We start from the raw sequence: 25,796 nt of genomic DNA, 5'->3' as shown, positions 1-25,796 counted from the left end.
GAGGGGAATAAATTACTGTTACTCCGTTGTTATGCCACATTACATGAACAGGTCTTCCATTGTGATCATAGAGAGAGAGAGGGTTCTGGAACATTAGGTCTTCCATTGTGATCATAGAGAGAGAGAGGGTTCTGGAACATTGGGTCTTCCATTGTGATCATAGAGAGAGAGAGGGTTCTGGAACATTAGGTCTTCCATTGTGATCATAGAGAGAGAGAGGGTTCTGGAACATTAGGTCTTCCATTGTGATCATAGAGAGAGAGAGAGAGGGTTCTGGAACATTAGGTCTTCCATTGTGATCATAGAGAGAGAGAGGGTTCTGGAACATTAGGTCTTCCATTGTGATCATAGAGAGAGAGAGGGTTCTGGAACATTAGGTCTTCCATTGTGATCATAGAGAGAGAGAGAGAGAGGGTTCTGGAACATTAGGTCTTCCATTGTGATCATAGAGAGAGAGAGAGAGAGGGTTCTGGAACATTAGGTCTTCCATTGTGATCATAGAGAGAGAGGGGGTTCTGGAACATTAGGTCTTCCATTGTGATCATAGAGAGAGAGGGGGTTCTGGAACATTAGGTCTTCCATTGTGATCATAGAGAGAGAGAAAGGGTTCTGGAACATTAGGTCTTCCATTGTGATCATAGAGAGAGAGAGAGAGATGGTTCTGGAACATTAGGTCTTCCATTGTGATCATAGAGAGAGAGGGTTCTGGAACATTAGGTCTTCCATTGTGATCATAGAGAGAGAGGGTTCTGGAACATTAGGTCTTCCATTGTGATCATAGAGAGAGAGGGTTCTGGAACATTAGCCATACTCATCCACTCAGAATGGATGATAAACAAAGCGCCATTGCTCAGCCAGATAGTACTATGCTTTAAGATGACGAGAGATGCCGTTTCATCATCAGGTCGTTCTACCGCTGACATACGCAGGAGAGGAGCTAGAGATGAACGACATTCACAAATGAGTCATTCACTAATGATTTTCCCCCTCCTTAACCCAGTGGGACGATTACTGCCAGTAAAACCTGCCAGATAGGTGACTGCCACGTGGCAGTAAAACCTGCCAGATAGGTGACTGCGACATGGCAGTAAAACCTGCCAGATAGGTGACTGCCACGTGGCAGTAAAACCTGCCAGATAGGTGACTGCCACGTGGCAGTAAAACCTGCCAGATAGGTGACTGCCACGTGGCAGTAAAACCTGCCAGATAGGTGACTGCGACATGGCGGTAAAACCTGCCAGATAGGTGACTGCCACGTGGCGGTAAAACCTGCCAGATAGGTGACTGCCACGTGGCGGTAAAACCTGCCAGATAGGTGACTGCCACGTGGCGGTAAAACCTGCCAGATAGGTGACTGCCACGTGGCGGTAAAACCTGCCAGATAGGTGACTGCCACGTGGCAGTAAAACCTGCCAGATAGGTGACTGCCACGTGGCAGTAAAACCTGCCAGATAGGTGACTGCCACGTGGCAGTAAAACCTGCCAGATAGGTGACTGCCACGTGGCAGTAAAACCTGCCAGATAGGTGACTGCCACGTGGCAGTAAAACCTGCCAGATAGGTGACTGCCACGTGGCAGTAAAACCTGCCAGATAGGTGACTGCCACGTGGCGGTAAAACCTGCCAGATAATGGACTTCCACGTGGCAGTAAAACCTGCCAGATAGGTGACTGCCATGTGGCAGTAAAACCTGCCAGATAGGTGACTGCCACGTGGCAGTAAAACCTGCCAGATAGGTGACTGCTACGTGGCAGTAAAACCTGCCAGATAGGTGACTGCCACGTGGCAGTAAAACCTGCCAGATAGGTGACTTCCACGTGGCAGTAAAACCTGCCAGATAGGTGACTGCGACATGGCAGTAAAACCTGCCAGATAGGTGACTGCCACGTGGCGGTAAAACCTGCCAGAGAGGTGACTGCCACGTGGCGGTAAAACCTGCCAGATAGGTGACTGCCACGTGGCGGTAAAACCTGCCAGAGAGGTGACTGCCACGTGGCGGTAAAACCTGCCAGATAGGTGACTGCCACGTGGCGGTAAAACCTGCCAGAGAGGTGACTGCCACGTGGCGGTAAAACCTGCCAGAGAGGTGACTGCCACGTGGCGGTAAAACCTGCCAGATAGGTGACTGCCACGTGGCGGTAAAACCTGCCAGATAGGTGACTGCCACGTGGCAATAAAACCTGCCAGATAGGTGACTGCCACGTGGCGGTAAAACCTGCCAGATAGGTGACTGCCACGTGGCGGTAAAACCTGCCAGAGAGGTGACTGCCACGTGGCGGTAAAACCTGCCAGATAGGTGACTGCCACGTGGAAGTAAAACCTGCCAGAGAGGTGACTGCCACGTGGCAGTAAAACCTGCCAGATAGGTGACTGCCACGTGGTAGTAAAACCTGCCAGATAGGTGACTGCCACGTGGCGGTAAAACCTGCCAGATAGGTGACTGGCACGTGGCGGTAAAACCTGCCAGATAGGTGACTTCCACGTGGCGGTAAAACCTGCCAGATAGGTGACTGCCACGTGGCGGTAAAACCTGCCAGATAGGTGACTGCCACGTGGCGGTAAAACCTGCCAGATAGGTGACTGCCACGTGGCGGTAAAACCTGCCAGATAGGTGACTGCCACGTGGCGGTAAAACCTGCCAGATAGGTGACTGCCACGTGGCGGTAAAACCTGCCAGATAGGTGACTGCCACGTGGCGGTAAAACCTGCCAGATAGGTGACTGCCACGTGGCGGTAAAACCTGCCAGAGAGGTGACTGCCACGTGGCGGTAAAACCTGCCAGATAGGTGACTGCCACGTGGCGGTAAAACCTGCCAGAGAGGTGACTGCCACGTGGCGGTAAAACCTGCCAGAGAGGTGACTGCCACGTGGCGGTAAAACCTGCCAGAGAGGTGACTGCCACGTGGCGGTAAAACCTGCCAGAGAGGTGACTGCCACGTGGCGGTAAAACCTGCCAGATAGGTGACTGCCACGTGGTGGTAAAACCTGCCAGATAGGTGACTGCCACGTGGCAATAAAACCTGCCAGATAGGTGACTGCCACGTGGCGGTAAAACCTGCCAGATAGGTGACTGCCACGTGGCGGTAAAACCTGCCAGAGAGGTGACTGCCACGTGGCGGTAAAACCTGCCAGATAGGTGACTGCCACGTGGAAGTAAAACCTGCCAGAGAGGTGACTGCCACGTGGCAGTAAAACCTGCCAGATAGGTGACTGCCACGTGGAAGTAAAACCTGCCAGATAGGTGACTGCCACGTGGAAGTAAAACCTGCCAGATAGGTGACTGCCACGTGGAAGTAAAACCTGCCAGATAGGTGACTGCCACGTGGAAGTAAAACCTGCCAGATAGGTGACTGCCGCGTGGAAGTAAAACCTGCCAGAGAGGTGACTGCCACGTGGCGGTAAAACCTGCCAGATAGGAGTCAACGTGAAAACCACATCATTAGGGCCCTGCGCCACACGACTTGGATTTCAACCTGTATTTAAAAAGCATTTTTTTTTAAAACAAAACGGTCCACTTTATGGGCAGATGGTCCAGTATCATCCTCACAAAATTGCTGTCTTAGTTGTCTCTCCTCGCATGATACTGGACGACACCCCCTTCGCCACGTCCACACAGACGGTCTACGTGTTGAAACAAGCTCGGGGGCAGAAGGAGTTATGCGGAAAGGCAGATTTGTGTGAAAGAAATCATGAGTGTCGTCGCTATCACTTCGACAAGTGACGTTCAACATTTACCACGCCGTGTGTAAAAGCTGCCTGCTCGCGTAGGACACACACACACACACACACACCAACACAGATACAAACAGAGATACACACACACAGAGATATACCGATACACACACACACACAAATACACACACACAGAGATATACCGATACACACACACACACACACACACACACACAGAGAGATATACCTACACACACACACACATACCAACACAGATACAAACAGAGATACACACACACAGAGATATACCGATACACACACACAAATACACACACACAGAGATACACACACACACACACACACACAGAGAGATATACCTACACACACACACAGAGAGAGAGATATACCGACACACACAAATACACACGACAATCAAAACAACTTTCTTACTCTAAAAAGTGTTTTCAGACAGACGTGCTGAAACAGCCCTTCCCTCCACTCTATCAGACAACCTGTCCTGTGTTGTTATAGGGGGGGGCCTGGGGGTGAAGAGGAAGACGGGCCTGGGGGTGAAGAGGAAGACGGGCCTGGGGGTGAAGAGGAAGACGGGCCTGGGGGTGAAGAGGAAGACGGGCCTGGGGGTGAAGAGGAAGACGGGCCTGGGGGTGAGTCACGCAGAAGAGGAAGACGGGCCTGGGGGTGAGTCACGCAGAAGAGGAAGACGGGCCTGGGGGTGAGTCACGCAGAAGAGGAAGACGGGCCTGGGGGTGAGTCACGCAGAAGAGGAAGACGGGCCTGGGGGTGAGAAGGAAGAGGAAGACGGGCCTGGGGGTGAAGGGGAAGACGGGCCTGGGGGTGAAGAGGAAGACGGGCCTGGGGGTGAAGAGGAAGAGGAAGACGGGCCTGGGGGTGAGTCACGCAGAAGAGGAAGACGGGCCTGGGGGTGAGAAGGAAGACGGGCCTGGGGGTGAAGAGGAAGACGGGCCTGGGGGTGAAGGGGAAGACGGGCCTGGGGGTGAAGAGGAAGAGGAAGACGGGCCTGGGGGTGAAGAGGAAGACGGGCCTGGGGGTGAAGAGGAAGACGGGCCTGGGGGTGAAGAGGAAGACGGGCCTGGGGGTGAAGAGGAAGACGGGCCTGGGGGTGAAGAGGAAGACGGGCCTGGGGGTGAGTCACCCAGAAGAGGAAGACGGGCCTGGGGGTGAGTCACGCAGAAGAGGAAGACGGGCCTGGGGGTGAAGAGGAAGACGGGCCTGGGGGTGAAGAGGAAGACGGCCCACGTTAACACATTCCTCATCCTCTAGATAAGACACCCATGAAAAGATCCTCAGGGGCCCTGATTTTAAAACTTTACACTTACAGAAACTGGGCTCGGTCCAACACGATGAAAGGTTCTGGTTTGATCTATAGTCTATCTACACGTGTAGTTTAAGGTGAGTTCCAGATGAGTCAGGCCATTTCCACGAGTCAATACGAGTCAATACGAGTCAGTACGAGTCAATACGAGTCAATACGAGTCAATACGAGTCAATACGAGTCAGTACAAGTCAGTGCGAGTCAATACGAGTCAGTACGAGTCAATACGAGTCAATACGAGTCAGTACGAGTCAATACGAGTCAATACGAGTCAAAGGTCTCATATTACAAATGGTTTTGCAAAAACAGCATCTTCTTTTCATTGGTGATCAGACTGATTTGCCCCCCCCCCCCCTTCACGTCACCAATACTGTTTTCCTGTGGGACTGTTTATAGCAGGGGGGGGGTCACCAACAGGCTAACATAGCTAGGAGCAGCTCACCAAACTATTCTGGAAGTACAATGCAAAGTTCACGTGTTCCACCACAAACTCTCATTAACCAAATGTCAGTAAGTATAAAAAAGACACAGCGAGCTACTATCCAACCAATGCAGCATTATCCCACTTCCTGGTCAGCCACTATTGTTTTAAAAGACACAGCAAGCTACCAGCTACTATCCAACCAATGCAGCATTATCCCGCTTCCTGGTCAGCCACTATTGTTTTAAAAGACACAGCAAGCTACCAGCTACTATCCAACCAATGCAGCATTATCCCACTTCCTGGTCAGCCACTATTGGTTTAAAAGACACAGCAAGCTACCAGCTACTATCCAACCAATGCAGCATTATCCCACTTCCTGGTCAGCCACTATTGGTTTAAAAAAGACAAACCTGCCTACCTGTCTGCCTGTCTGCCTGTCTGTCTGTGTGGAGCGTGCCTGTCTGTCTGTCTGCCTGTCTGCCTGCCTGCCTGCCTGTCTGTGTGGAGCATGCCTGCCTGTCTACCTGCCTGCCTGTCTGTGTGGAGCGTGCCTGTCTGTCTGTCTGCCTGTCTGCCTGCCTGCCTGCCTGCCTGTGTGGAGCGTGCCTGCCTGTCTGTGTGGAGCATGCCTGCCTGTCTACCTGCCTGCCTGTCTGTGTGGAGCGTGCCTGCCTGTCTACCTGCCTGCCTGTCTGTGTGGAGCGTGCCTGCCTGTCTACCTGCCTGCCTGTCTGTGTGGAGCGTGCCTGCCTGTCTACCTGCCTGCCTGTCTGTGTGGAGCGTGCCTGCCTGTCTACCTGCCTGCCTGTCTGTGTGGAGCGTGCCTGTCTGTCTGCCTGTCTGTCTGTCTGGTGAGCCTGTTTGTCTATCACTCCATGTGTAGCCAGGTGATGTCATAACCATCTGGTGGACAAAAATACTTTCTCCAAAACCTTCCCAATTAAATGTTAACTGTAAAGTAGTAGATCAATCGGGAGGAAGTAGATCAATCAGGAGGAAGTAGATCGGGAGGAAGTAGATCAATCAGGATGAAGTAGGTCGGGAGGAAGTAGATCAATCAGGAGGAAGTAGATCGGGAGGAAGTAGATCAATCAGGAGGAAGTAGATCAGGGGGAAGTAGATCAATCAGGAGGAAGTAGATCGGGAGGAAGTAGATCAATCAGGAGGAAGTAGATCGGGAGGAAGTAGATCAATCAGGATGAAGTAGATCGGGAGGAAGTAGATCAATCAGGATGAAGTAGGTCGGGAGGAAGTAGATCAATCAGGAGGAAGTTGAACGGGAGGAAGTAGATCAGGGGGAAGTAGATCAGGGGGAAGTAGATCAGGAGGAAGTAGATCAGGAGGAAGTAGATCAATCAGGAGGAAGTAGATCAGGGGGAAGTAGATCAGGAGGAAGTAGATCAGGGGGAAGTAGATCAGGAGGAAGTATATCAGGAGGAAGTAGATCATTTGTATGTATTATTTGTTATTTCCAATCTTTTCCATGAACTGAGCAGCAGCAGTACAGAACCATCACCAGACCGGCTCATTCGATGGAACATTCCTCACTGGCCCGATGAGCCACTAAAGGGCCAGATGAGCCATTAAAGGGCCAGATGAGCCATTAAAGGGCCAGATGAGCCATTAAAGGGCCAGATGAGCCATTAAAGGGCCCGATGGGCCATTAAAGGGCCAGATGAGCCATTAAAGGGCCAGATGAGCCATTAAAGGGCCAGATGAGCCATTAAAGGGCCCGATGAGCCATTAAAGGGCCAGATGAGCCATTAAAGGGCCAGATGCGCCATTAAAGGGCCAGATGAGCCATTAAAGGGCCAGATGAGCCATTAAAGGGCCAGATGAGCCATTAAAGGGCCCGATGAGCCATTAAAGGGCCCGATGCGCCATTAAAGGGCCAGATGAGCCATTAAAGGGCCAGATGAGCCATTAAAGGGCCAGATGAGCCACTAAAGTGCCCGATGAGCCATTAAAGGGCCAGATGGGCCATTAAAGGGCCAGATGAGCCATTAAAGGGCCAGATGAGCCATTAAAGGGCCCGATGGGCCAGATGAGCCATTAAAGGGCCAGATGAGCCATTAAAGGGCCAGATGGGCCATTAAAGGGCCAGATGAGCCATTAAAGGGCCAGATGAACCATTAAAGGGCCCGATGGGCCAGATGAGCCATTAAAGGGCCAGATGAGCCACTAAAGGGCCAGATGGGCCATTAAAGGGCCAGATGAGCCATTAAAGGGCCCGATGCGCCATTAAAGGGCCCGATGCGCCATTAAAGGGCCAGATGAGCCATTAACGGGCCAGATGAGCCATTAAAGGGCCCGATGAGCCATTAAAGGGCCCGATGAGCCATTAAAGGGCCCGATGCGCCATTAAAGGGCCAGATGAGCCAGATGAGCCATTAAAGGGCCCGATGAGCCATTAAAGGGCCAGATGAGCCATTAAAGGGCCAGATGAGCCATTAAAGGGCCAGATGAGCCACTAAAGGGCCCGATGGGCCATTAAAGGGCCCGATGCGCCATTAAAGGGCCAGATGAGCCATTAAAGGGCCAGATGAGCCATTAAAGGGCCCGATGAGCCATTAAAGGGCCCGATGAGCCATTAAAGGGCCAGATGAGCCATTAAAGGGCCAGATGGGCCATTAAAGGGCCAGATGGGCCATTAAAGGGCCCGATGAGCCATTAAAGGGCCAGATGAGCCATTAAAGGGCCAGATGAGCCATTAAAGGGCCCGATGAGCCATTAAAGGGCCAGATGAGCCATTAAAGGGCCAGATGAGCCATTAAAGGGCCAGATGAGCCACTAAAGGGCCAGATGAGCCATTAAAGGGCCCGATGAGCCACTAAAGGGCCCGATGAGCCACTAAAGGGCCCGATGAGCCACTAAAGGGCCCGATGAGCCATTAAAGGGCCCGATGAGCCATTAAAGGGCCCGATGAGCCATTAAAGGGCCAGATGAGCCATTAAAGGGCCCGATGAGCCATTAAAGGGCCAGATGAGCCATTAAAGGGCCAGATGAGCCATTAAAGGGCCCGATGAGCCATTAAAGGGCCCGATGAGCCATTAAAGGGCCAGATGAGCCATTAAAGGGCCCGATGAGCCACTAAAGGGCCAGATGCGCCCGATGAGCCATTAAAGGGCCAGATGAGCCATTAAAGGGCCCGATGAGCCATTAAAGGGCCAGATGGGACATTAAAGGGCCAGATGAGCCACTAAAGGGCCCGATGAGCCATTAAAGGGCCCGATGAGCCATTAAAGGGCCAGATGAGCCACTAAAGGGCCCGATGAGCCATTAAAGGGCCAGATGAGCCATTAAAGGGCCAGATGCGCCATTAAAGGGCCAGATGAGCCATTAAAGGGCCAGATGAGCCACTAAAGGGCCAGATGAGCCACTAAAGGGCCCGATGAGCCATTAAAGGGCCAGATGAGCCATTAAAGGGCCAGATGAGCCATTAAAGGGCCAGATGAGCCATTAAAGGGCCAGATGAGCCATTAAAGGGCCAGATGGGCCATTAAAGGGCCCGATGGGCCATTAAAGGGCCAGATGAGCCATTAAAGGGCCAGATGAGCCATTAAAGGGCCAGATGCACCATTAAAGGGCCAGATGAGCCATTAAAGGGCCAGATGAGCCATTAAAGGGCCAGATGAGCCATTAAAGGGCCCGATGAGCCATTAAAGGGCCAGATGAGCCATTAAAGGGCCAGATGAGCCATTAAAGGGCCCGATGAGCCATTAAAGGGCCAGATGGGCCAGATGAGCCACTAAAGGGCCAGATGAGCCACTAAAGGGCCAGATGGGCCATTAAAGGGCCCGATGAGCCATTAAAGGGCCAGATGAGCCAGATGAGCCATTAAAGGGCCAGATGAGCCATTAAAGGGCCAGATGAGCCATTAAAGGGCCCGATGAGCCATTAAAGGGCCCTATGAGCCACTAAAGGGCCAGATGGGCCATTAAAGGGCCCGATGAGCCACTAAAGGGCCCGATGAGCCACTAAAGGGCCAGATGAGCCATTAAAGGGCCCGATGAGCCATTAAAGGGCCAGATGAGCCATTAAAGGGCCCGATGAGCCATTAAAGGGCCAGATGAGCCATTAAAGGGCCAGATGAGCCATTAAAGGGCCAGATGCGCCATTAAAGGGCCAGATGAGCCATTAAAGGGCCAGATGCGCCATTAAAGGGCCAGATGGGCCATTAAAGGGCCAGATGAGCCATTAAAGGGCCCGATGAGCCATTAAAGGGCCAGATGAGCCATTAAAGGGCCAGATGAGCCATTAAAGGGCCAGATGAGCCATTAAAGGGCCCGATGCGCCATTAAAGGGCCAGATGAGCCACTAAAGGGCCCGATGAGCCATTAAAGGGCCCGATGAGCCATTAAAGGGCCAGATGAGCCATTAAAGGGCCAGATGGGCCATTAAAGGGCCAGATGAGCCATTAAAGGGCCAGATGAGCCATTAAAGGGCCCGATGAGCCATTAAAGGGCCCGATGAGCCATTAAAGGGCCAGATGAGCCATTAAAGGGCCAGATGAGCCAGATGAGCCACTAAAGGGCCAGATGCGCCACTAAAGGGCCCGATGAGCCATTAAAGGGCCAGATGCGCCACTAAAGGGCCCGATGGGCCATTAAGGGCCAGATGCGCCACTAAAGGGCCCGATGAGCCATTAAAGGGCCAGATGAGCCATTAAAGGGCCAGATGCGCCACTAAAGGGCCAGATGCGCCACAAAAGGGCCAGATGGGCCACTAAAGGGCCAGATGAGCCATTAAAGGGCCAGATGAGCCATTAAAGGGCCAGATGAGCCATTAAAGGGCCAGATGAGCCACTAAAGGGCCAGATGAGCCATTAAAGGGCCAGATGAGCCACTAAAGGGCCAGATGAGCCATTAAAGGGCCAGATGAGCCATTAAAGGGCCAGATGAGCCATTAAAGGGCCAGATGAGCCATTAAAGGGCCAGATGCACCATTAAAGGGCCAGATGAGCCATTAAAGGGCCAGATGAGCCATTAAAGGGCCAGATGAGCCATTAAAGGGCCCGATGAGCCATTAAAGGGCCAGATGAGCCATTAAAGGGCCAGATGAGCCATTAAAGGGCCCGATGAGCCATTAAAGGGCCAGATGGGCCAGATGAGCCACTAAAGGGCCAGATGAGCCACTAAAGGGCCAGATGGGCCATTAAAGGGCCCGATGAGCCATTAAAGGGCCAGATGAGCCAGATGAGCCATTAAAGGGCCAGATGAGCCATTAAAGGGCCAGATGAGCCATTAAAGGGCCCGATGAGCCATTAAAGGGCCCTATGAGCCACTAAAGGGCCAGATGGGCCATTAAAGGGCCCGATGAGCCACTAAAGGGCCCGATGAGCCACTAAAGGGCCAGATGAGCCATTAAAGGGCCCGATGAGCCATTAAAGGGCCAGATGAGCCATTAAAGGGCCCGATGAGCCATTAAAGGGCCAGATGAGCCATTAAAGGGCCAGATGAGCCATTAAAGGGCCAGATGCGCCATTAAAGGGCCAGATGAGCCATTAAAGGGCCAGATGCGCCATTAAAGGGCCAGATGGGCCATTAAAGGGCCAGATGAGCCATTAAAGGGCCCGATGAGCCATTAAAGGGCCAGATGAGCCATTAAAGGGCCAGATGAGCCATTAAAGGGCCAGATGAGCCATTAAAGGGCCCGATGCGCCATTAAAGGGCCAGATGAGCCACTAAAGGGCCCGATGAGCCATTAAAGGGCCCGATGAGCCATTAAAGGGCCAGATGAGCCATTAAAGGGCCAGATGGGCCATTAAAGGGCCAGATGAGCCATTAAAGGGCCAGATGAGCCATTAAAGGGCCCGATGAGCCATTAAAGGGCCCGATGAGCCATTAAAGGGCCAGATGAGCCATTAAAGGGCCAGATGAGCCAGATGAGCCACTAAAGGGCCAGATGCGCCACTAAAGGGCCCGATGAGCCATTAAAGGGCCAGATGCGCCACTAAAGGGCCCGATGGGCCATTAAGGGCCAGATGCGCCACTAAAGGGCCCGATGAGCCATTAAAGGGCCAGATGAGCCATTAAAGGGCCAGATGCGCCACTAAAGGGCCAGATGCGCCACAAAAGGGCCAGATGGGCCACTAAAGGGCCAGATGAGCCATTAAAGGGCCAGATGAGCCATTAAAGGGCCAGATGAGCCATTAAAGGGCCAGATGAGCCACTAAAGGGCCAGATGAGCCATTAAAGGGCCAGATGAGCCACTAAAGGGCCAGATGAGCCATTAAAGGGCCAGATGAGCCATTAAAGGGCCAGATGAGCCATTAAAGGGCCAGATGAGCCATTAAAGGGCCAGATGAGCCATTAAAGGGCCCGATGAGCCATTAAAGGGCCAGATGAGCCATTAAAGGGCCCGATGAGCCACTAAAGGGCCCGATGGGCCACTAAAGGGCCAGATGAGCCATTAAAGGGCCCGATGAGCCATTAAAGGGCCCGATGAGCCATTAAAGGGCCCGATGAGCCATTAAAGGGCCCGATGAGCCACTAAAGGGCCAGATGCGCCATTAAAGGGCCAGATGCGCCATTAAAGGGCCAGATGAGCCATTAAAGGGCCAGATGAGCCATTAAAGGGCCAGATGAGCCATTAAAGGGCCCGATGCGCCATTAAAGGGCCAGATGAGCCATTAAAGGGCCCGATGAGCCATTAAAGGGCCAGATGAGCCACTAAAGGGCCCGATGAGCCATTAAAGGGCCCGATGAGCCATTAAAGGGCCAGATGAGCCATTAAAGGGCCAGATGAGCCATTAAAGGGCCCGATGAGCCATTAAAGGGCCAGATGAGCCATTAAAGGGCCAGATGAGCCATTAAAGGGCCAGATGAGCCATTAAAGGGCCAGATGAGCCATTAAAGGGCCCGATGAGCCATTAAAGGGCCAGATGAGCCATTAAAGGGCCAGATGAGCCAGATGAGCCACTAAAGGGCCCGATGGGCCATTAAAGGGCCCGATGCGCCATTAAAGGGCCCGATGAGCCATTAAAGGGCCAGATGAGCCATTAAAGGGCCAGATGAGCCATTAAAGGGCCAGATGAGCCATTAAAGGGCCCGATGAGCCATTAAAGGGCCAGATGAGCCATTAAAGGGCCCGATGAGCCATTAAAGGGCCCGATGAGCCATTAAAGGGGCCCGATGAGCCATTAAAGGGCCAGATGAGCCATTAAAGGGCCAGATGAGCCATTAAAGGGCCAGATGAGCCATTAAAGGGCCAGATGGGCCATTAAAGGGCCCGATGAGCCATTAAAGGGCCAGATGAGCCATTAAAGGGCCAGATGCACCATTAAAGGGCCAGATGAGCCATTAAAGGGCCAGATGAGCCATTAAAGGGCCCGATGAGCCATTAAAGGGCCAGATGAGCCATTAAAGGGCCCGATGAGCCATTAAAGGGCCAGATGGGCCAGATGAGCCACTAAAGGGCCAGATGAGCCACTAAAGGGCCCGATGAGCCATTAAAGGGCCAGATGAGCCATTAAAGGGCCAGATGAGCCATTAAAGGGCCCGATGAGCCATTAAAGGGCCAGATGGGCCAGATGAGCCACTAAAGGGCCAGATGAGCCACTAAAGGGCCCGATGAGCCATTAAAGGGCCAGATGAGCCATTAAAGGGCCAGATGAGCCATTAAAGGGCCAGATGAGCCATTAAAGGGCCAGATGGGCCATTAAAGGGCCAGATGAGCCATTAAAGGGCCAGATGGGCCATTAAAGGGCCCGATGGGTCATTAAAGGGCCAGATGAGCCATTAAAGGGCCAGATGAGCCATTAAAGGGCCAGATGGGCCAGATGAGCCATTAAAGGGCCCGATGGGCCCTTAAAGGGCCAGATGAGCCATTAAAGGGCCAGATGCACCATTAAAGGGCCAGATGAGCCATTAAAGGGCCAGATGAGCCATTAAAGGGCCCGATGAGCCACTAAAGGGCCAGATGAGCCATTAAAGGGCCAGATGAGCCATTAAAGGGCCCGATGAGCCAGATGAGCCATTAAAGGGCCCGATGAGCCACTAAAGGGCCAGATGAGCCATTAAAGGGCCCGATGAGCCATTAAAGGGCCAGATGAGCCACTAAAGGGCCCGATGAGCCAGATGAGCCATTAAAGGGCCCGATGAGCCATTAAAGGGCCAGATGAGCCATTAAAGGGCCCGATGAGCCACTAAAGGGCCAGATGAGCCATTAAAGGGCCAGATGAGCCAGATGAGCCATTAAAGGGCCCGATGAGCCATTAAAGGGCCAGATGAGCCATTAAAGGGCCAGATGAGCCATTAAAGGGCCAGATGAGCCACTAAAGGGCCCGATGAGCCAGATGAGCCATTAAAGGGCCCGATGAGCCATTAAAGGGCCAGATGAGCCATTAAAGGGCCCGATGCGCCATTAAAGGGCCCGATGAGCCATTAAAGGGCCCGATGAGCCATTAAAGGGCCCGATGAGCCATTAAAGGGCCAGATGAGCCACTAAAGGGCCCGATGAGCCATTAAAGGGCCAGATGAGCCATTAAAGGGCCAGATGAGCCACTAAAGGGCCCGATGAGCCATTAAAGGGCCCGATGAGCCATTAAAGGGCCCGATGCGCCATAAAAAGGGCCCGATGAGCCATTCAAGAGCCCGATGAGCCATTAAAGGGCCAGATGAGCCATTAAAGGGCCAGATGAGCCATTAAAGGGCCCGATGAGCCATTAAAGGGCCAGATGAGCCACTAAAGGGCCAGATGAGCCATTAAAGGGCCAGATGAGCCATTAAAGGGCCAGATGGGCCATTAAAGGGCCCGATGGGCCACTAAAGGGCCAGATGAGCCATTAAAGGGCCCGATGCGCCATTAAAGGGCCAGATGAGCCATTAAAGGGCCAGATGAGCCATTAAAGGGCCCGATGCGCCATTAAAGGGCCCGATGAGCCATTAAAGGGCCCGATGAGCCATTAAAGGGCCCGATGAGCCATTAAAGGGCCAGATGGGCCACTAAAGGGCCAGATGAGCCATTAAAGGGCCGATGCACCATTAAAGGGCCCGATGCGCCATTAAAGGGCCAGATGAGCCATTAAAGGGCCAGATGGGCCACTAAAGGGCCAGATGAGCCACTAAAGGGCCAGATGAGCCATTAAAGGGCCAGATGGGCCACTAAAGGGCCAGATGAGCCATTAAAGGGCCCGATGAGCCATTAAAGGGCCAGATGAGCCATTAAAGGGCCAGATGAGCCATTAAAGGGCCAGATGAGCCATTAAAGGGCCAGATGAGCCATTAAAGGGCCAGATGAGCCATTAAAGGGCCAGATGAGCCATTAAAGGGCCAGATGAGCCATTAAAGGGCCAGATGGGCCACGAAAAGAGTCGTTAAATTCTACAACCACCTAAAAGGAAGTGATTCCCAAACCTTCCATAACAAAGCCATCACCTACAGAGAGATGAACCTGGAGAAGAGTCTCCTAAGCAAGCTGGTCCTGGGGCTCTGTTCACAAACAGACCCCACAGAGCCCCAGGACAGCAACACAAACAGACCCCACAGAGCCCCAGGACAGCAACACAAACAGACCCCACAGAGCCCCAGGACAGCAACACAATTAGACCCAACCAAACCATGAGAAAACAAAAAGATAATTACTTGACACATCGGAAAGAATTAACAAAAAATAACAGAGCAAACTAGAATGCTATTTGTCCCTAAACTGAGAGAGGACACAGTGGCAGAATACCTGACCACTGTGACTGACCACAAATTAAGAAAATCCTTGACTATGTACAGACTCCGTGAACATAGCCTTGCTATTTAGGGAGGTCGCCATCTTCGAGAGCCAGGTCTTCCTTTGTGCCCACAAAATGTGGAAACTGAGCTACACTTCCTGTCAAATGTATAACTACATCACAGACGCATATTTCCCACAGACCCAGAAAGAATTTTAAAATAACAAATCAAAACATTGATAAACTCCCATATCTGTTAGGTGAAATATCGCAGTGTGCCGTGACACAAGCAGCAAGATGTGTGGCCTGTTGCCACAAGAAAAAGGGGGTAATCAGTGAAGAACAAACATTGTAAATACAACCCATATTTATCCATTTATTTTCCCTTTCATACATCAACTACTTGCATATTTTTACAACACTGTACAGAGACAATAACATGTCTATTCTTTAAAAAAAAATTTTGTGAGTGCCATGTTTTTCCTTGTTCATTTTCATTTTGTTTGTCTACTCCATTTGCTTTGGCAGTGTAAACATATATTTTTCCCCATGCCAATAAAAGCCCTTTGAATTGAACTGAAGGGAGGCAGAGAGGTGGGAGAGAGAGGCGGAGAGGAGAGAGAGAGAGAGAGGCGGACAGGAGAGAGAGGCAGAGAGGAGAGAGAGAGAGAGAGGAAGAGAGGAGTGAGGCAGAGAGGTGGCAGAGAGGAGGAAGAGAGGCAGAGAGGTGGGGGAGAGGAGAGAGAGGCAGAGAGGAGGGAAACAGGCAGCGAGGAGGAGGGAAAGAAGCAGAGAGGAGGAGTGAGAGAGGCAGAGAGGAGGAGGGAAAGAGAGGCAGAGAGAGAAAAGGAGGAGGCAGAGAGGAGAGGCAGTCCGAGCAGCGGCCAGCCCACAGCTCAGCTATAATTTACTCAGCGGTCCATTGTCTCTCAGCACCAGACCCATAGACAACACTAAAAGCGTATCATTCTTCCACAGATGTTGCAGTTGGACGAGACGTCTGGTGGACGAGACGTCTGGTGGACGAGACGCTGTTAAGAAAAACTCAGTGATCCAGTGGTCCAGAACCACGTTCACTCAGTGGTCCAGTAGAACAGAACCACGTTCACTCAGTGGTCCAGTAGAACAGAACCACGTTCCCTCAGTGGTCCAGTAGAACAGTAGTACAGAACCACGTTCACTCAGTGATCCAGTAGAACAGTAGTACAGAACCACGTTCACTCAGTGGTCCAGTAGAACAGAACCACGTTCACTCAGTGGTCCAGTAGAACAGTAGTACAGAACCACGTTCACTCAGTGGTCCAGTAGAACAGAACCACGTTCACTCAGTGGTCCAGTAGAACAGTAGTACAGAACCACGTTCACTCAGTGACCCAGTAGTACAGAACCACGTTCACTCAGTGGTCCAGTAGAACAGTAGTACAGAACCACGTTCACTCAGTGGTCCAGTAGTACAGTAGTACAGAACCACGTTCACTCAGTGGTCCAGTAGAACAGTAGAACAGAACCACGTTCACTCAGTGGTCCAGTAGAACAGAACCACCTTCCCTCAGTGGTCCAGTAGAACAGTAGTACAGAACCACGTTCACTCAGTGGTCCAGTAGAACAGTAGAACAGAACCACCTTCACTCAGTGGTCCAGTAGAACAGAACCACGTTCACTCAGTGACCCAGTAGAACAGAACCACGTTCACTCAGTGGTCCAGTAGAACAGTAGAACAGAACCACGTTCACTCAGTGGTCCAGTAGAACAGAACCACGTTCACTCAGTGATCCAGTAGAACAGTAGTACAGAACCACGTTCACTCAGTGGTCCAGTAGAACAGAACCACGTTCACTCAGTGGTCCAGTAGAACAGTAGAACAGAACCACGTTCACTCAGTGGCCCAGTAGAACAGAACCACATTCACTCAGTGACCCAGTAGAACAGAACCACGTTCACTCAGTGGTCCAGTAGAACAGAACCACCTTCACTCAGTGGTCCAGTAGAACAGAACCACGTTCACTCAGTGACCCAGTAGAACAGAACCACGTTCACTCAGTGACCCAGTAGAACAGAACCACATTCACTCAGTGACCCAGTAGAACAGAACCACATTCACTCAGTGACCCAGTAGAACAGAACCACATTCACTCAGTGACCCAGTAGAACAGAACCACATTCACTCAGTGACCCAGTAGAACAGAACCACATTCACTCAGTGACCCAGTAGAACAGAACCACGTTCACTCAGTGGTCCAGTAGTACAGTAGAACAGAACCACGTTCACTCAGTGACCCAGTAGAACAGAACCACATTCACTCAGTGACCCAGTAGAACAGAACCACATTCACTCAGTGACCCAGTAGAACAGAACCACGTTCACTCAGTGACCCAGTAGAACAGAACCACGTTCACTCAGTGACCCAGTAGAACAGAACCACGTTCACTCAGTGACCCAGTAGAACAGAACCACGTTCACTCAGTGACCCAGTAGAACAGAACCACGTTCACTCAGTGACCCAGTAGAACAGAACCACGTTCACTCAGTGACCCAGTAGAACAGAACCACGTTCACTCAGTGACCCAGTAGAACAGAACCACGTTCACTCAGTGACCCAGTAGAACAGAACCACGTTCACTCAGTGACCCAGTAGAACAGAACCACGTTCACTCAGTGACCCAGTAGAACAGAACCACATTCACTCAGTGACCCAGTAGAACAGAACCACATTCACTCAGTGACCCAGTAGAACAGAACCACATTCACTCAGTGGTCCAGTAGAACAGAACCACGTTCACTCAGTGACCCAGTAGAACAGAACCACATTCACTCAGTGACCCAGTAGAACAGAACCACATTCACTCAGTGACCCAGTAGAACAGAACCACGTTCACTCAGTGACCCAGTAGAACAGAACCACATTCACTCAGTGACCCAGTAGAACAGAACCACGTTCACTCAGTGACCCAGTAGAACAGAACCACATTCAGACAACAGATCAACCAGCTCTGTGTGGTGTGATGATGATGATGATGATGATGATGATGATGATGATGGCATCGTGGATAGTGACGCTAAAATAACAAACCATGCTACTCTACAATATCTGGGAGATGAATCGAGAGAGAGAGAGATTTTTTATCTTCATAGTTTTAGAATTAGTCACAGAGGCAGTGTTTCTCCTAGTTAGATATTCCAGGTGGAGTGCAGAGGCCAACATACCACCACCCAGGGCCTCTGGTTAATGGAAGCACACAGACGATTGATTGTCTGACCACAACAACAACAAAAAAATCTAAAATAATTCAATTCAGACACATAAATCTTTTTTTTTTTTTTTTTTTTTTAAGTGAGAACCGTCTTGTTTACTTTAAACTTTAAAACGTAAATAAAAGGTGTTTATCTCCCCCCCCCCCCCCCCCCCCCCCCCGAACAAGCCGCACAGACAGCTAGAGAACAGTTCTGTTGTTCTGAACACCGAAACACTAACTAAAAATATCATGTGATCTTTAGATCCAACAACAACCCAAAAAAACAGCGAGCGCCCTACGTCCTGGAAAAAAAACATGGCTGCGTCTGAAATATACACACTATATACACTGGTCAACAACAACAACGGGTAGTGGACAGACAGACGGGAATAGGAAGCCATTTCAGACACATGTCCAACCACAAATACAGAGCTGGACAAAAGTGCCTCCGTGTGAATCTGTTCAGTGAGTCCAGCGTCGGGACGGCAGCTGCGTCAACAGAGATAATGAATATTATCTCTCAGCTAATGGCTTCTGGAAATGTTCTCTAGTCAAGTGCATTTTCCAAAACACATGAGGGAATGATGTGAATTAAAAAAAGGTATGAGGCCCATAGCTACTGAGGCCCATAGCTACTGAGGCCCATAGCTACTGAGGCCCATAGCTACTGAGGACCTGTAGATAGTATTCTATCTACAGGGCCTCAGTATTCTATCTACAGGGCCTCAGTATTCTGAGGCCCATAGAATACTGAGGCCCATAGCTACTGAGGCCCTGAAGATAGAATACTGAGGCCCTGTAGATAGAATACTGAGGCCCTGTAGATAGAATACTGAGGCCCATAGCTACTGAGGCCCATAGCTACTGAGGCCCTGAAGATAGAATACTGAGGCCCTGTAGATAGAATACTGAGGCCCATAGCTACTGAGGCCCTGTAGATAGAATACTGAGGCCCATAGCTACTGAGGCCCTGTAGATAGAATACTGAGGCCCATAGCTACTGAGGCCCATAGCTACTGAGGCCCTGAAGATAGAATACTGAGGCCCTGTAGATAGAATACTGAGGCCCATAGAATACTGAGGCCCTGTAGATAGAATACTGAGGCCCTGTAGATAGAATACTGAGGCCCATAGCTACTGAGGCCCTGTAGATGGAATACTGAGGCCCAGTAGATAGAATACTGAGGCCCATAGCTACTGAGGCCCATAGCTACTGAGGCCCCGTAGATAGAATACTGAGGCCCTGTAGATAAAATACTGAGACCCATAGCTACTGAGGCCCTGTAGATGGAATACTGAGGCCCAGTAGATAGAATACTGAGGCCCATAGCTACTGAGGCCCCGTAGATAGAATACTGAGGCCCTGTAGATAAAATACTGAGGCCCATAGCTACTGAGGCCCTGTAGATGGAATACTGAGGCCCAGTAGATAGAATACTGAGGCCCATTGCTACTGAGGCCCAGTAGATAGAATACTGAGGCCCAGTAGATAGAATACTGAGGCCCTGTAGATAGAATACTGAGGCCCATAGCTACTGAGGCCCTGAAGATAGAATACTGAGGCCCTGTAGATAGAATACTGAGGCCCATAGCTACTGAGGCCCTGTAGATAGAATACTGAGGCCCTGTAGATAGAATACTGAGGCCCATAGCTACTGAGGCCATGTAGATGGAATACTGAGGCCCAGTAGATAGAATACTGAGGCCCATAGCTACTGAGGCCCCGTAGATAGAATACTGAGGCCCTGTAGATAAAATACTGAGGCCCATAGCTACTGAGGCCCTGTAGATGGAATACTGAGGCCCAGTAGATAGAATACTGAGGCCCATAGCTACTGAGGCCCAGTAGATAGAATACTGAGGCCCAGTAGATAGAATACTGAGGCCCATAGCTACTGAGGCCCTGTAGATGGAATACTGAGGCCCAGTAGATAGAATACTGAGGCCCATAGCTACTGAGGCCCTGTAGATAGAATACTGAGGCCCATAGCTACTGAGGCCCTGTAGATAGAATAGTGAGGCCCATAGCTACTGAGGCCCAGTAGATGGAATACTGAGGCCCCATAGATAGAATAGTGAGGCCCAGTAGATAGAATACTGAGGCCCAGTAGATAGAATACTGAGGCCCAGTAGATAGAATACTAAGGCCCTGTAGATAGAATACTGAGGCCCTGTAGATAGAATACTGAGGCCCTGTAGATAGAATACTGAGGCCCTGTAGATAGAATACTGAGGCCCTGTAGATAGAATACTGAGGCCCTGTAGATAGAATACTGAGACACATAGCTACTGAGGCCCTGTAGATAGAATACTGAGGCCCATAGCTACTGAGGCCCTGTAGATAGAATACTGAGGCCCTGTAGATAGAATACGGAGACCCTGTAGATAGAATACTGAGGCCCATAGCTACTGAGGCCCTGTAGATAGAATACTGAGGCCCTGTAGATAGAATACTGAGGCCCTGTAGATAGAATACTGAGACCCATAGCTACTGAGGCCCTGTAGATAGAATACTGAGGCCCAGTAGATAGAATACTGAGGCCCTGTAGATAGAATACTGAGGCCCTGAAGATAGAATACTGAGGCCCATAGCTACTGAGGCCCTGTAGATAGAATACTGAGGCCAATAGCTACTGAGGCCCAGTAGATAGAATACTGAGGCCCTGTAGATAGAATACCGAGGCCCATAGCTACTAAGGCATCGTAGATAGAATACTGAGGCCCCGTAGATAGAATACTGAGGCCCATAGCTACTGAGGCCCTGTAGATAGAATACTGAGGCCAATAGCTACTGAGGCCCAGTAGATAGAATACTGAGGCCCTGTAGATAGAATACCGAGGCCCATAGCTACTGAGGCCCCGTAGATAGAATACTGAGGCCCCGTAGATAGAATACTGAGGCCCATAGCTACTGAGGCCCTGTAGATAGAATACTGAGGCCCCGTAGATAGAATACTGAGGCCCATAGCTACTGAGGCCCAGTAGATGGAATACTAAGGACCTGTAGATAGAATACTGAGGCCCATAGCTACTGAGGCCCTGTAGATGGAATACTGAGACCCATAGCTACTGAGGCCCTGTAGATAGAATACTGAGGCCCTGTAGATAGAATACTGAGGCCCATAGCTACTGAGGCCCCGTAGATAGAATACTGAGGCCCTGTAGATAGAATACTGAGGTCCTGTAGATAGAATACTGAGGCCCTGTAGATAGAATACTGAGGCCCTGTAGATAGAATACTGAGGCCCTGTAGATAGAATACTGAGGCCCATAGCTACTGAGGCCCTGTAGATAGAATACTGAGGCCCATAGCTACTGAGGCCCTGTAGATAGAATACTGAGGCCCATAGCTACTGAGGCCCATAGCTACTGAGGCCCATAGCTACTGAGGCCCATAGCTACTGAGGCCCTGTAGATAGAATACTGAGGCCCATAGCTACTGAGGCCCATAGCTACTGAGGCCCATAGCTACTGAGGCCCATAGCTACTGAGGCCCTGTAGATAGAATACTGAGGCCCATAGCTACTGAGGCCCATAGCTACTGAGGCCCATAGCTACTGAGGCCCATAGCTACTGAGGCCCTGTAGATAGAATACTGAGGCCCATAGCTACTGAGGCCCTGTAGATAGAATACTGAGGCCCATAGCTACTGAGGCCCATAGCTACTGAGGCCCATAGCTACTGAGGCCCATAGCTACCAAGACATTGACTCCTAGTCTCTGATAGTTGGCTGTTTCATCCTTTTCTCCTCTCCTTTATAATATTTAGGAGAACACAAAGAGGAAACATAATACAAAAAAAATATTCTCTCTCTGTCAAGTGCCGCGACCCTATGACCCCATGACCCCATGACCCTATGACCCCATGACCCCAGCCCGTTTTGACAGAGTCTAAAAGGAGTACGATTCCCTTGGCTTTTAGTAAACTTCCAACCCGAAAACAAGGCTCATCTTGAAAACCACCTGTACCTTTCACATTCCTCTGACAAAAATCAGCCTAAACGGGCCTGTAATAATAAACAGATACAGCAGCCTCAGCCCACAGAGTTTATCTAACCAATAAGGACCGAGGGGGGGGGGGGGGGGGGGGTGTGGTATATGGCCAATATACCACGGCTAAGGCCTGTTCTTATGTACAAGGCGGCGCCTGGATACTGGCCATATACCACAAACCCCAGAGGTGCCTTATTACTATAATAAACTAGTTACCAATGTAATTAGAGACGTGTAAAAAAAAATATATATATATTTTGTAATATCCGTGGTATTTCAGCCAATCAGCGTTCAGGTCTCGAAACACGCAGTTTATTATAACAGTTAGATAACCAATGGGATGAGAGAACATGTAGTCATGGTAATCAATACAGTTAGATAACCAATGGGATAAGAGAACATGTAGTCATGGTAATCAATACAGTTAGATAACCAATGGGATGAGAGAACAAGTAGTCATGGTAATAAATACAGCTAGATAACCAATGGGATGAGAGAACAAGTAGTCATGGTAATCAATACAGCTAGATAACCAATGGGATGAGAGAACATGTAGTCATGGTAATAAATACAGTTAGATAACCAATGGGATGAGAGAACATGTAGTCATGGTAATCTATACAGTTAGATAACCAATGGGATGAGAGAACATGTAGTCATGGTAATCAATACAGTTAGATAACCAATGGGATGAGAGAGCATGTAGTCATGGTAATCAATACAGCTAGATAACCAATGGGATAAGAGAACATGTGGTCATGGTAATAAATACAGTTAGATAACCAATGGGATAAGAGAACATGTAGTCATGGTAATCTATACAGTTAGATAACCAATGGGATGTGAGAACATGTAGTCATGGTAATCAATACAGTTAGATAACCAATGGGATGAGAGAACATGTAGTCATGGTAATCAATACAGCTAGATAACCAATGGGATGAGAGAACATGTAGTCATGGTAATCAATACAGTTAGTAGAACGTAATATACTAACTAATCAGGATCCATAGATCTACAGAATACAGGCTACGGCAGTGTGCCATAGGTCTACAGAATACAGGCTACGGCAGTGTGCCATAGATCTACAGAATACAGGCTACGGCAGTGTGCCATAGGTCTACATACTACAGGCTACGGCAGTGTGCCATAGATCTACAGAATACAGGCTACGGCAGTGTGCCATAGATCTACATACTACAGGCTACGGCAGTGTGCCATAGGTCTACAGAATACAGGCTACGGCAGTGTGCCATAGGTCTACAGAATACAGGCTACGGCAGTGTGCCATAGATCTACAGAATACAGGCTACGGCAGTTTGTCATAGAGCTACAGAATACAGGCTACGGCAGTGTGCCATAGGTCTACAGAATACAGGCTACGGCAGTGTGCCATAGGTCTACAGAATACAGGCTACGGCAGTGTGCCATAGGTCTACAGAATACAGGCTACGGCAGTGTGCCATAGGTCTACAGAATACAGGCTACGGCAGTGTGCCATAGATCTACATACTACAGGCTACGGCAGTGTGCCATAGATCTACAGAATACAGGCTACGGCAGTTTGTCATAGAGCTACAGAATACAGGCTACGGCAGTGTGCCATAGATCTACAGAATACAGGCTACGGCAGTGTGCCATAGGTCTACAGAATACAGGCTACGGCAGTGTGCCATAGGTCTACAGAATACAGGCTACGGCAGTGTGCCATAGATCTACAGAATACAGGCTACGGCAGTGTGCCATAGATCTACAGAATACAGGCTACGGCAGTGTGCCATAGGTCTACAGAATACAGGCTACGGCAGTGTGCCATAGGTCTACAGAATACAGGCTACGGCAGTGTGCCATAGATCTACAGAATACAGGCTACGGCAGTTTGTCATAGAGCTACAGAATACAGGCTACGGCAGTGTGCCATAGGTCTACAGAATACAGGCTACGGCAGTGTGCCATAGATCTACAGAATACAGGCTACGGCAGTTTGTCATAGGTCTACAGAATACAGGCTACGGCAGTGTGCCATAGATCTACAGAATACAGGCTACGGCAGTGTGCCATAGGTCTACAGAATACAGGCTACGGCAGTGTGCCATAGGTCTACAGAATACAGGCTACGGCAGTGTGCCATAGGTCTACAGAATACAGGCTACGGCAGTGTGCCATAGGTCTACAGAATACAGGCTACGGCAGTGTGCCATAGGTCTACAGAATACAGAATACGGCAGTGTGCCATGGTTCAACAACCCCAGCCATGTGTGACTGAATAAAGCACGTCTTGAGACCGTCATCCAAAGCAGTCACTTTGGCAACTCTTGATATAAAAAATGGTAAAGAAACGTGCAGATATATTAAATCAGTTTATAAATGTATTTAAAAAAAACTACCGTAGGCCTACCTTCTCTCGGTCTCTCCGGCAGTGATTTCACTGGTCCAATCTGCCGCAGATGAAAAACTTTGCGCACTTCATCACAGCTAGTTGGACTTGCCGAACTGAGCCCAACACAAGCAGCAACAAGCAAACAGCAAATGAGGTGTTGTAATCCCATTTTTTAAACCCAGGTCGATGTTACACAAAATTCACTATCTAATATTTAAAAAAAGTTATAAACATTCCGCCATTCCTTCGATCACAACATCCACATTTTCAAGGTTTCCTGGATCAGCGACGATGGGAGAAAAAAAAAATATGACCTGAAATGTTCTCAAAACAATAAAAAAAAAAAACGAAATCATTGAATGAAGTTACAGCAGTAGTCGTTGAAAGAGTCATGGGACTGCAGAGGAACACGACGGTGGCATGTTGAGAGCGATTTGGGCCGTGACTGGATCCGTGAAGGGGAATGAGAGGAATGGGCGGAACCATACCTGAGACAGAACCACTGGAGAACACTACAGCCAACAGTGGGGTGCAGAGCCATCTCGTGGATAAACCTTAGAGCAGCAGCCTAAAACAATTTACATTTTAGCAGACGCTCTTATCCAGAGCGACTTACAGTAGTGAATGCATACATTTTCATACATTTTCTTTTTCTCCGTAATGGTCCCCCCCCGTGGGAATCGAACCCATAACCCTGGCGTTGCAAACACCATGCTCTACCAACTGAGCCACACCTAAAACAATTAGTATTATAGTCTATTACTACAGCATGGCTAGACTGTAACAAACCGTTTGGTACAGAGTTATGGATCAGACCGTTTCTATCGAGTTCCATAGGCCAATTAAACGCCTTTTTGGGGCAATGGGTATGAGCTTTATGGCGTCCACATTACGCACAGGGGATTTCCGCTAAGAGGCAGTGGCGTCCACATTACGCACAGGGGATTTCCGCTAAGAGGCAGTGGCGTCCACATTACGCACAGGGGATTTCCGCTAAGAGGCAGTGGCGTCCACATTACGCACAGGTGATTTCCGCTAAGAGGCAGTGACGTCCACATTACGCACAGGTGATTTCCG

General features: G+C 50.0%; 1 protein-coding gene across 2 annotated transcripts in view; it reads right to left on the bottom strand.

The window, feature by feature from the left end:
* The window catches only part of LOC123728080 (glypican-5-like), a 46,063-nt gene extending 20,494 nt beyond the window's left edge, over positions 1-25,569 (bottom strand). The window contains exon 1 of one of the 2 annotated variants that reach the window (XM_082963224.1): positions 24,738-25,569. In XM_082963224.1, the coding sequence (XP_082819350.1) occupies positions 24,738-24,888 (151 nt within the window). In that variant the 5' untranslated portion in view covers positions 24,889-25,569. The remainder of the gene's footprint in view (positions 1-24,737) is intronic. The other variant, XM_082963223.1, reaches the window with a different exon arrangement.
* Positions 25,570-25,796: the final 227 nt, after the last annotated feature.

Source organism: Salmo salar, chromosome 16, assembly GCF_965601325.2.
Source record: "Salmo salar chromosome 16, fSalSal1, whole genome shotgun sequence".
Lineage (NCBI taxonomy): Eukaryota > Metazoa > Chordata > Actinopteri > Salmoniformes > Salmonidae > Salmo > Salmo salar.
This window is presented reverse-complemented; position numbering and strand designations above follow the sequence as displayed.